The sequence below is a fragment of the Parasteatoda tepidariorum genome, chromosome 5, assembly GCF_043381705.1.
Source record: "Parasteatoda tepidariorum isolate YZ-2023 chromosome 5, CAS_Ptep_4.0, whole genome shotgun sequence".
NCBI classification, from domain to species: Eukaryota; Metazoa; Arthropoda; class Arachnida; order Araneae; family Theridiidae; genus Parasteatoda; species Parasteatoda tepidariorum.
Window position 1 is genome coordinate 55,497,996 of NC_092208.1, and position 13,435 is coordinate 55,511,430.

Below are 13,435 nucleotides of genomic sequence, written 5' to 3' on the forward strand. Positions count from 1 at the left end.
CTTTTTCTTGTCATGCTTATTGTCATAAAAAATGATTTAAAACTGAAACTAGTTGTCATTAAAATAACTTCATCTGTCAGTTGGAATGAAACCAAATTTGGTAAAAAAAAAAAGTAAATGAATAAAAAGCTATTACACCGTTGTGTGAACAGAAAATTTGTAATTATGAAAATTATGGCATAAAATTAAAAAAAAAAAACTGAAGGATATAAATGACGAAAATAAAAAAAGCTGCATCAAGCAAGCTTGTTCTGAAGGATAAAATGAACTCAAATCTGCATTATGCTAACCTTGCAGAAATTTGATTCTAACCCCAAAAAGGCGAAGCTAGGGCCGAATTTTTGTCTTCTAAAAAGTAGTAGATTGAAAGGAGTAGGATTTGGAAGTAGATTAAAGAAATTAGCTAACATAACGAAATTTAAAAGATATATTTTAATTACAAAAAAAGTCGTGAAAAGGAATAGAAATGGATATGAAAAATTTTCGGCCGACAGAAAATTTTTTATTGTATAATATAGGGTTTATAGTTTTCCTGATATCTTTGATAAATATTTTCCCGATTTTTGCGTGTGTTCAGAACATCCAGTTCTCTACAAATGTAAATTATATAATCTATTATTAAAATAATAGATTTGAAGAATTACGAGACTTAAATTTTAAATACATCGTTTTATTTTTAGAATGCTAATAAAAATCACGAAATTCGATTGTTCAAGCTTAAATACCGTCCATTAATTATATACATGGTTCAGGTATGTAGCCTAACCCTCAGAATTTATTGTTTCACAATTTTGGGGAATTCAGTCATTTTATGAAGGAAAGAAAGCTATTTTTCAGTAACAAATCTTTTAAGATCGAGTTTCGTAGTTTCGCAATTGATTCCCTCAGACCTTTTACCTCGTTTTAAATATATTAAATTCTAATCAACTATACAGTAGTCATAGCATATATATATTTTTTTTATGGTGACTTGAGGAAAAATTAATATTGTGCTAACCCACATACTTACTGTTTGTTTTTTTTCTGCTCCGACACTTAAAATCCTGATTTAAAATTATTCATTAAAAAAAATCTTGAGCTTTATTACGAATTTTAATTAAATATTAGTGCGAGAGAATATTAACTAATTAATACTAGTTAATATTTTCAGTGCGACAGGGCTTTAAAAAATTTCTGTATGTTGATCTCGAACTATTAAAAGTTGTTCATTGCTCCATTAATAAAATAATGGAAATTTTTAACGCTTTCTGATCTAAAGAAAGTAATTCTAAAATTACAAACAGTATAATTTGAAGTTGAGCAAATCGGGGGTTGGCGAACAGAGGTGAAGTCGTAACGTATTTAAAAAATATAGTTTTCATTAAACGAGGGTTTTGATCACGTTAAGTGTTTGTGATTATTTAATTATAAAGAAGAATTGATCTAATTATGGAACCAGTAAAAATCTGATAAGATTTTAACCAGAATTTCATTTAATAGCTGCTAGTATTATGGAAGACTATAAAATAAATTCTTATAGAATATTATAAAAATAGAGTAACTTTAATAGAAATGGCAAGATTAAAAGTAAAATACAACAATAAATGCAGAAAACAACCGTAGAGAGAAAAAGAATAAAAGAAGCAACTGAAGAGATAGTCTATAAATCCAAAGGCCCCTGAACTCTCAGTAGCGATCCACAAGAAAACATTTGGTTTAAGAGGGTAGCTACTTTTTAACTTCAGGCCCCAAATTCTTTTCAGGGAACCACAGGAAGAGCCTCTTGAGTTTAAAGTTAAAATTGATTTGTGAAACTTTTTAAAAAAGTATTAGATATTTGCAAGCGATATATTTTACAAACTTCATTTCGAATATTTAAAAATATATTATATATTTAGTGCAAAATTCGAAAATTAAAATAAAAATACTTTTTTTATGATATTGTCTTCAATACCCCTCACCTAAATCCCTAATTTTAAATGTTATTTTCTTTTGCTTCAAGCCACAATAAGTGCTTGATTTTTCTAATTAATCTTCTGTCCCAATTCGCAAACAAAATATTGGAAATTTCCTAGCTGTGTTTGGTTGACAAAAAATAAGTTTATAAAGAAAAATTCTAATTTGTCTCTTTCGCTTTTTAAAATTTGCATGTTGGATAATTCTTATTACTTCTTAACATTCACAACTTCATATAGATGATGTTTTTGCGACATAAACATTTCTATTTATTTTAATGTTTATGCAATTAGATTTTTAAAAAAAGTTCAAAAAGCTTTTTCTTTTAGATTTTTTTAAAATTAAGCGTAACTTGATTTGAATTTAATGAGATGGTCACCCTACGTGACACATCCCCAGGATACGGAGACTGCAGGTAGGACTTGAAACTATACAGAAAAGAGACAAATGTTTTGGGAGACAGTCATAGGCAGTGGCTTGCCTAAACTCAGCCATCATTTTAATATTTGTGCCATTCTGAGAATGGATAGTTGACTGAATGTAAGCAATAACAGGCTTGAGATTCTTAAAACTGAAAGAAATTTAGAAAACTTCCGGTGTATCCCACCAAATATGCATACGAGTTGACCTGTCAACAAGCTTAATATTCTAGAAAGTTTTGTTAATGTTATTTTTATTTAAATTTAAGCGTAATTTTAGCATTCATAAGAGTAGTGTCCTGTAATTTATAAATTCTAATTGGTTGTGAGCCTAAGACAGATTGAAGATAATTAAAATCACAGTATAAATAATGTGATGTTTGCCATGCTTTGACTGTTATCCCTTGTTTGAAATCTTTACCATGTGATCAATGACGTCACAAAAATAGTAGGCTTCAAAATATATGTGCTAGTCCTTTGAACATATTATTATTTTTACTTTTTGTAACTGCAACTGACTTCTTCTGAAAAAGAATTATTTTGGTGTTTTGGTCAAGCGTCCAGTGCAGTATTAAAGTACCGAAAAATACTATAAGTACTTATAAAAACTGCTGTGCAGCCCGCGATTATGTTTCCACAGTTGGATTTAGTAACCTGTCCTGAAATCCCTTTAAAGGATAAAGTTACTTACTTTGCCAGTGTAAATCTTTTTCATGGCGCCAACATTGACGTAAGTTTCAAAAGAGTTGCTGGTATTTTATCTGTTCTATTCCACAACCAAAATGTATAAGTGCTGCAGTTTTTCTCACGCTGTTACTATATATATTCAGTATACTGCATTGAAGTGACTCCAGAACCCTCCGGCCTGCTGCTTAATATAGAACAATAAATCTTATTTTTAAAAAAAACGTGTATCTTGTTGTGTTTGTAACTATGTGCGAGTCATTAAATTAAACTTTTTCACCCATCAAATTCTACTTTCAATTTTGCATCAGCATTCGCTTTATTCTGATTCGAATAAAGACCGAAATATACTGTGCAATTACCTGGTTATTAATTAGTTTTAACATTTTGGACGCAAGTTAAAGTAACTAATTATTTTAATTTTTTGTACTAAAAATAGTCTAGGCTGGAATGATTTATGAATAAGTTTTATTTTGGAATTCTGCGGAAATCTGTTTATTTAAACCCAGCTAGCTTGACCAAAATGGGCCTAACAAATTTTCATTCATTCTTTCTTTTTTTTTCTTTTAAAACAATTTAGTTTACGATCAAAATTTTAGTGCAGAAATTTCGAAATCTGTCGCGCTAACTACAATTGCCAAGTTGCCAAATAAATTTTAAACTTGTAAAAAAAATTCTTAAAAAAAATGTAGTATGAGGAGGTAGAGTCTTGGCAGCTTACGGGCAACAGCCTGCGAGAAACATAAGGGACCAATTCATAGCGTATAACTCGTAACTGCCTCTGGCAAGCATATACATATTTTCTTAAATTTTTTTTTGCATATTTAAGAACCACTCTGCGATTGTAGTTGGCGCGATGGATCACTAAACTGAATTATCCTCGATGCGAGCTAAACCTTTAGAGTTGGTCCCTTTTTGTGCTGTTTTTTTTAGTTTCTAGTAAGCGCTACCCGGAAGTTGACAAGAATTCTGTTGACAATTATTCTGTTGCAGATCATGATGTAGAAATCTCCCCGAAATTTCTAACTAACCAAAAATTCCACAACCAGTTAAATAGAAATTAATGTGTTTGTCTTAATGCCTTATTAAATAGTCAGCATATCACTAAATGGAGGATATACTTAATATATTAATTTACTTAATCTGTGTATATTAATATGCTTAATCTGTGGCAGAATTATCATCATGTCTTAAAAATAATCATTACAGAAGGGTACCAGCTCAAAAGGCATAATTAATAGCTACACACTGGGAAGTTGTTGTTTGCATGTTTTTTTTTTTTTTTTATATANATTTTTTTTTTTTTTTTTATACTATGGTCTTATATATTATACTGTAGACAATTTTCGCAAAATCTGATAATAAATTTAGAAATGATTTAAATCATGATACTGAAATATCCCCAAATGAAATTTAAAGTGTCAGTTGCAAGAGGTTTTAAAACAAAATCTTTTTTTTTATTTTAAATATTCTAAACGATAATTTAATTAGTCTCTTTTTGTACCTTTAATCAATCTGCATACTAAGTAGTTTCTCTTGGGGATATTTGTAACATCTGTCTCGCAGGGTGCCAAATAGATTTTAAAGTTTAAAAATTTTTTAAAGAAGACATGCATTCGTTAGCCAGGGGATGACTATGAGTTAAACCTCTTCTGTGATATTTTTTCTTTCCTTTCTCAATTTATTTACTTATAAAGATTTATCTTTCTTTTAAGTACAAAGAATAATAAATAGCATAATGATTGCCTCAGCCATCAGAGGCCTTTGTCTGGATAGTAGGGATTTAACGAATATTCGGCCACTATTCGGTATTCGACCCTTTTGCCGAATAATGAAGTATATGCTATTATTAATTATGCTGCTATTATTAATTATTTAGATTTGTGAAAGCCTTATTGTTGGCATCAAGATATTTAAAATATTACAAAAAATACATCAAGTTGTTAAATTTTTTTTAAAATATAGAAAGTTTAAAAAAGCAAATTTGTTAATATTTATTTCATTTTTAATTTAAAATTTGAAAATTATTTAATTACAAAATTAAAATTTCAAAAGTGAAACTTTTTAAAAAGTTCTTAATTTTCTGAGTTTTAATAATTTTTCTGACAAAAAAGAAAGTTAAGAATACATTTAACAGTAGTAATGAGTTCTTATTTTAAATAAAATAGCATATAAATTACAAGTATAACTATAACTAAAATATGCTATTATTAATTATTTAGATTTATAAAAGCCATATTGCCTTGTTATTGGCATCAAGATATTTAAATTATTACAAAAAATAAATCAAGTTGTTAAAATTTTTTTAAATATACAAAGATTAAAAAAGCAATTTTGTTAATATTTATTTCATTTTTAATTTAAAATTTTAGAATTACTTTAGCTACAATCAAAAGAGAAATTTTTAAAAAGTAAGTATTCGGCCACCGAATATTCGGTATTCGGCCTAAAATTTGGCCGAATATTCGGCCCCATAACTATTCGTTACATCACTACTGGATAGTTTTCAGTTCTTTACTAATATTTGTATTAAAGTTAAATGGCTTATATTTTAAAGAATGAACAATAATTTTTTTAAAAATCAGAACGATACAGCTAAGCAAATAGTTGAAAGAAATCCAATTTTTAAGAAAATAAATCTTTTTTATGCTTTGTTGTAATAAAACTTGAAGAAAAAAACATTAAAAAGCAAACATGCGCTGCTATCAGCTCCCATATTTAAATACTAAAAGTAAAACAGATGATATTTATCAGATTATGCAAACACAATATATATTTTACAATGTCATGTTTAATTACAAATATTAAGTGTTGCAATTGCAAAAAAAAAAAATTTCTCTTTGACATGTCTGCAACTTTTTAACTAAATTTTTTTCACATTTTAAGTAATTTAGGAAATTTGAATGTAACCGACTTTGTACTATGTATCGACTATGTATGTAGTATGTATCGACTATTTGTAGTATGTAAACCGACTACAAATAGTGTGGAATCACCCGGCTTCTAAATCACTATGAAACACGGTGTGCAATATGTAATTATAAATCATGAGAATGTAATTTTAAATTGCTTTTGCATTGATGAAGAAAAGTGGAAAAAAGACATTTTTCTTCTTTTTTTTAGTAATAATAAAGAATAGATAGATTGATTGATTTTTTTCTTAAATTAAATGAATTGTTTTCCAAATCAATTTACCTAGTTTGATTTTCTCTCCAGAAAATATATTCTAATAAAAGTTGTTGATTTGAATTCTGGTTTAGCTAGAGAAAAAATTGTTTTATAGACAGGAAAGAATTGTTCTTTGTATGTATATTTTATTTGATTTTTTTTTTTAGGAAAAGCAACTTAAAGTTGTAAAAGCAAAGATAAATGAATTACTTGATTCCCCACTATCAAGGTGAGTTGCTCTGCATGTATTTAATATTTTGTGTTTTTTTTAGCAAGATTCATTAATTTTAATCAAATGATTTTATAAAGCTAAATTGTTTCCAGAGTTCTTGAATATCTAAAAATTATTGCAATTACCACCCATTATACCTTATGAATAGTTGCTTCATTAGTGCTTTGACTTTAATTGGTTAGGTAATTTAATGCAAAAGTAAAAAAAACTCACATCTTTCCTTTATGTAGCTTATTTATTTACATACATTATTTTAACTAAAGTGATATTTGAACTATTTTGAAAATATTTAAATTTCAGCAAATAGTCGGATCTTTAATCTGATATCTTTAATGAAATAAATTTTAAAAAATATGTAAAATATTTCTTGTTGTCTCCAAGCTATGTGTTTAACAACAGTGTGTTATATAGGTTTTTTTAGCATTAAAACCAACCATTTTAAAGATATTCCTAATGAATCTTGCTAAATCAAAGCTTGTATGAATGTGTTTGACTGTATCGCAATTTATGCTTTTATATAATTTCTGATTCTTGTTAACATATTTTTTCAGATGTGATGGCCTTCTTCTATTTGAAGCTGTTCTTCAGCAGCACACTCCTTTTTACTATGAAAATTGGCAGAGAATTATTATTGCTAATTTAAACGTAAAAACTTTTATAATTAATTCTTTGGAACCAAAATTTTGTTTTGTTTTTAGATGTTAGAATTTAATCCTCTGAATGCTGAAATCTAAAATGCTTTCATAGTGTTTCTTTGCAATTTTTAAATAACCGAAATGCTACAAAATTTACCCAAATAATAAAAACATTTTATTTTATTTAATTCTTTCCTGAAGGTCAATTTAGTATGAGAGTAATACACACATATCAAATTTTCTCTTTCAATTCTTTTCATTGTAATTTTTTATCAATATAATTCCTTCATTCTAATTTTATATTTATTTTACTTATATTATAATTAAGTTAGTTTTCTGCTTCAGATTTCTGAATTTCCTTGTCTTTCTTCTAAGCATTAATAAGAAGAGAAATCAAAATTATTAAAAGAGCAATTAAAAACTACACTTCCAGAGGAAAATCGTGCTATTCACAGTGTTTTCATTGCAGAAAAAAAAATGATTGAGAATTTCTCACCCTTTCTCAAAAACAGGGTGAGATTTCAAAAAGTTAAGTGAGATTTCAAAAAATTAAAGAAAACAAAAACAAAGAGACTTGAAAAAAAATCATTTCTTTAATTATAATACATTTTTAACATCTTCTAATTTTTAAAGCATTGAATATTTTTGTTGCATCATCATATGGAAAATGTTCTACATTTACTACATCATCAGCTATTCTCATTAGGTTGCTCAAATGCTTGTTTGTTTCGTTTTGATTTTTTCTACCCACATTTGTTTCATTTTCATATGTCCGTTTCGGAGTAGAAGATATTGCCTTTACAAGGTATTTATCCATCATACATTAATACGCAAAAAATTTGAACTTCTTACAGGGAGAAACCTTACCTACGGTAAACACATGGTTGCAGAGAAATGCGTTCTGAAAGAGGTTCGGAGGGATGGTGTTCTGTTGTTCTTAAAGGTTCTGAACAATACTGGTAAATAGGGAAGCTAGATAATGGGGCAGATGTTGAAAATAATGAAAGATCCAGGAAGAAAAGTGAAACAGATTTTATTCTAAATGGCGCAATGAGAAATTTTTTCAAAATGCTGGAACTTCGCGAATTTTGAAATTGATTTATAGAATGTGCAAATTTTATTTTTAATACGAGAAGAAAAAAAAACATATGCGAGATTCTTGCGCTGCTGCATTTTTCAAATATGATAGCTGCCAACTTTACTGCATTTTCCAATAGACTACTGGATTTTGCCAGTTTCTCCTGGTCTACTGGTTTAATTAAAATTCTCTTTGTTTTTGTACATTTTAGAAAATTCGCTAAAATTGAGTTAGTTTCCTAAATAAATTAATTACCTATTGAAATAAAATTTTCGTACAGATATAATAAAGCAAAGTTCATTTATAGAAATCAGTTCAATACTTTTTTTGTTCAAAATGTTCAATTTTTTTTTATTCAGAACTCTCTTCTTAAATTAATTTAAAAAGTCTTTTAACTATATTAAATGCTACTATTAATATTCAAAATTATGAGTAAACTGTTATATATAACGTTTCAAGTATATTTAATGTCAATCATAACTGGAAAATATTGCAGTTTTTCTATTTTGATGACTATAAAACTCCCTGTTTAAAATATTAAGTACAATATCAGGGGTCTGTTCGGATCAAATTTACTTTCATTTAGCGATACCTTCACAAATTCAACTTCCGGAAAAACGGTAGACGGTTTCTTAAAATTTTATTTTTTTATCCTATAAGAAACGATAAACCATATTTTTACCCTATTTTTGTGTTGAATTTTTAAAATAATTTTTAATTTTCTCAAATTATGTCTAAATTTTCACAAAATAGGTACCTCACAGAAAAACCTAGACAGACTCCTGATTATCCAACAATTATCATGAAATTTATGTTGCATAAAATCTACTGGATTTTTACCTATCCATGTTGGCAGCTATGGATATATAATATAAATCATAATTATAATGGTGTATAATGCAAGTATTGTGTCTGATTTATTATCTAATAAAATGTTACCAGTATCAAAAAAAAAAAAGAAACTTGCTCCAGGTCGTTGGTGCATTTCAACAGATTTTTGATGAGTCATGTCAAAAACCAGTTTTTAACATCCAAAACCCAACTCCTTTTGCATATACTGGGATGAAAGACTTCCGCAAAAAAAATTGGGAATCCGCTTTTTTCTCCCAATTTTTAAAATTCATGATATCATGTTCCAAAAACTTACATTTTTGGGGAGTCCAATAAGAGAAACTCAAGCAGCCTGAATGATAATCGGACTTGAGACAAACTCCCCCCCCCCCAGCAGTAGCTCCCTGAGAAAATGATCTTCAAAAGAAAATGAGTGGAATTTCGGCAGGTACGCCAATGCCTTGACAACTGCGGCTTCTGCAATAGATTGGAAAGAGAGTTATAAGTAGTTTCGGCAGCTGATATTTAATTTCTTTTGTTCGACTGATTTTCAGAATTTTAAATATTAGGAACTGCTCCAGAATATGCTAAAATTGTGATTCTTCTTCAGGCGATTTTTATGTAAATAATCGATTTTCGTATTTAACTGATTTACATGTTGAGATGCGTTTTTACGAGATTTAAAAACGGTACTCGCAATTTCCATTCACACAATTTAAAAATCCAATATCGCTATTTGTATTTAGCCATTTTTAAAGCCCAATATCGCGATTCTTATTTCCTCGAGTTTAAAATCCAATAACGCGATTTGTATTCACATATTTTTAAAATTCATTATTGCGATTCGTTATCATGCGGTTGTGATATCAAACATAGATTTTCGTATTTACGCGCGATTTAAAAATTACTCGTTGCGATAAGTATTCATGAGATCTAAAAATTATGCATCTTGATTCTTATTTAAGCAATTTAAAAACTCAATATTGCAATTAGTATTTCCATGCTTTTAAAATCCAATATATTGATTCATATTCACTCGATGTTAAATTTCAACATCTCAATTCTTATTCAAACGATTTTAAAATCCAACATCTCGATTCATATTCACTCGATGTTAAAATTCAATATCACGATTCATATTCCCGCGATTTTAAAATCCAATATCGCGATTTATATTCACGCGATTTTTAAAGCAAGTTAGCGGCTATGAGTAATATGAATGTATTTTAACAATGATAGTCAATTTAAAAGTGTGTGCATTCGATGCTACCGAAAAAAAATTCAAGTTTGATTGGTCAAATAGTCAAAGTGACTAAAATTGTTAGTAACTATCTATCAGAAGATATTAAGGTGAAAGTTGGCATTTTAATTTAAAATGATTGACCAGTAATTAATTTAAAATGATGATTAAGCTACAACTTCCTATATTTGCTTAATTTTCTTTAATTTAGTGGTGATCAAAATTTTAAAATTACATTTTTAAAAAAAAATTCAAATTTCACTGCTTAAATGCTTTTGTCACTTTAAATACTAAATAAAAATCTCCCGGTAGAGTTGAAAGTTGCTTTTATAAATATCTCCTTGATATCGCTGTATTATATACAACAAAAAGTAAAGTTGTATAAGTTCTGCTTTGTTTATTTTCGACCACTTTCATGCCTGCATATATTTATGTCAAGTCTACTATAGCAATTTATCTGACATGCATTAAACACAGCTCTGATTAAATTTCTTTTCATCAATTTTTTACTGTTGTAAACTCTATTTAAAAAAAAAATATATATATTTTTTTTTGATGAAATCTTAAATTATCTCATTTGTTTTTCATTTTATCTAGCATGCTAGCAATTTGTGTCAAGAAGTTACTTACAGGATTCTTAAACTAATTATGAAGAAGCCATCAGGCGCTCCTTACATACACAATGTTGAAACTCAAGTAGTACCCATTATTCAACTATTAATATCAAATAATTTGGTAAGTTTTAATTTTTACATACAAAGTAAACTTCCTCATATTGAGAACAAAGTAACAATTTTAACTCATAAGATCAGACAGTTTATTAAATATGAAACAGCAGCGATTATCAAAAATAGAAGCCATTACCATGCATTTATAAGAAAAATGCCATTATCAGACAAATTACTATAGAAATTAGCTATTTCACCATTTTTTGTAATGATTGGTTTGTCACAATTCAATGAAACACAACTGACCTAATAAATTATCATTATATAACAAATAATATTTTTACAACAATACTTTTACCTATTTATTATTACTTACACAATTCCTACAATTTTGTTTCATTACATCTATTCTCTTTTATAATAAAAATTTGTACTCTATCACTGTCACAAAATGGAATTCTTTCATTCCATACCAAGTGACATCAAAACATCTGATAGCAGGGCTTTTGCTTCTGAAAATATGCTGCTTTTGCTTATTTCAGGGGTCAGTGTCTACTGTAATCTAAAATTTCATGGTAGTAAGAGATTCGCATTGAAGTTTGATCCTAATTCCTTAAATATTATTTGATAATGTTCCCTTTGACTTTACAATTCTTAACAAAATGAAAATTTTCAGACTGAATCCATAAAATCAGCGGTTCTCCAAACGTGTTCCATTGAAGGGGAAATTAAATGTGATATTTTTAAACGTTAAATATTTCAAATCCAATCAATAATCAATTGTTTCTATAATATCTTGTGCGCTTTTATGAAATTATTTAAAGTTAAATGACTATGAAAAATAAAAAAATTCTTTTTAAAAAGCACATAATTTTACTGGTATCTTATGAAAAAAACATGCATTTAAAAAAATCATCAGTTTTTTCCATTGTGCTTTTCCAGTCAAAATAAAATAACTAAATTCATCAACAAAAACATGTAATGACGGCAAAAAAAAACTTTCTTTAATAGTCATTTTTAGCATTTAATTTTCACTAAATGAAACATAATTAGTCTTATTTTATTTATATTCAGTTTATGTAAAGGGCTGCAAATTTAATTGTCAGATACAAAACATAATTTAAGCTTGTTATTGATGAAATAATTACTTTGTCTAATTAACCATCCTCACACAGTGGTTGGTGCAAGATGGGAGCTGAATTCGTATTGACCTACCATCACTGGAATTCAAACCTGGATCACCTCATTAGGGCATAACACTTTCCATAGAGCTGTCACAGCTCAAGCAGAAACATCACCAATAAAGGGAATTTGTAAACTTTAGCCTTAGAAAATGGATAAAAATAATGGATAGCTATTTATGTAATAATACATCTAAAGCTATCTTTTTTTTTTTTAAATACTTTACATTATAAATTAATGTTTTATGTTGATCATGACATAACTTGTTCTTTAATGGCAAAATTCAGCCTTTAGAAAACTTTATGTAGCAGGCTCTTTTTTTAAAAGACATTTAAAATCTGAAAAACGCCAAGACAATGTTTAATAAAGGACTTTGATTGTAAAAAAGGAATCTTATATAAAGGCTATATTTGATTGTACACTTGAAAATTAAGACAATAATAAATTTTACCTAGCATGTTCTTCAATTGAACTGTACTAACTTGTAATTTATTACATTTTTTCAAAATAAAGTAGTTTTTTATTGGTTAATACATTCATAGCTGTCTTTATTTACGAAGTTGGAGTTCTGCCGAAGGAAAATTGATCATTTGAGATTCCATAGCCGAAGAAAATTTGGAACCGCTGTATTAAACAAATAAATTACTTATGCAATCTTAAAATAATATACAGAGGAGTCATTCACTAATTTTTTTTTTGCTACTCTTAATATACCTTTCTTTAGCAATTCAGTGTGTAATAATCTTAAAATTTCAATCATTATCACTAGACTACATTAAATAGTAAAAAACTTTAAAAATCTGTTCGTTTTGATTTTTGAAGAGTACCATGAATGACAGTGTATGTATATACGGTACAAAGTTCCTCATCAGTATGTCTGTTTACTAGAGCACTTTTTAACCATCAAATCCATCCTCAATGAGCATGTAGCCCAGACAACTTATGATCAATGGGTATCAACTTGTTAAGAAATAAAGATGGCTGACCTCATTGCCATCATTATGCAAATGTTCTTTGAAAATGTGGAACCTTAATTTCTATATTCTTTCCGACAAATTGCTTTTCTTTACACCATCAAAAACAGGGAATTTTACTGTTTGAGTAGCAACCCTCTTATTTTAATGTTACAAAATTTTTTAAACAATGATGAGCAATTTTTTGATCTGGAAGTCTTAAGGAGAAACACTGTAAATTTAAAATCCAAATCCCTCTTAATATAAATTTAAAAGCTGAAGTTTGAGCAGAACTTGTTGTGTGATTTCTGGAATATAATGATTTAAAAGGTCGTGTTTTTAGAATCTTATCTTATGATTAGAATTTTTTAAAAAAGAACCATTTTAATTCGATTGAAAAGATTTTATCA

General features: G+C 27.9%; 1 protein-coding gene across 1 annotated transcript in view; it reads left to right on the plus strand.

The window, feature by feature from the left end:
* The first annotated feature begins 2,836 nt into the window (after window positions 1-2,836).
* LOC107457168 (uncharacterized) overlaps window positions 2,837-13,435 on the plus strand; it is a 36,561-nt gene continuing 25,962 nt past the window's right edge. The window contains exons 1-4 of the mRNA XM_016075269.3: window positions 2,837-3,084; window positions 6,374-6,435; window positions 6,990-7,083; window positions 10,820-10,957. Of these exons, the coding sequence (XP_015930755.2) occupies window positions 2,983-3,084; window positions 6,374-6,435; window positions 6,990-7,083; window positions 10,820-10,957 (396 nt within the window). The 5' untranslated portion in view covers window positions 2,837-2,982. The remainder of the gene's footprint in view (window positions 3,085-6,373; window positions 6,436-6,989; window positions 7,084-10,819; window positions 10,958-13,435) is intronic.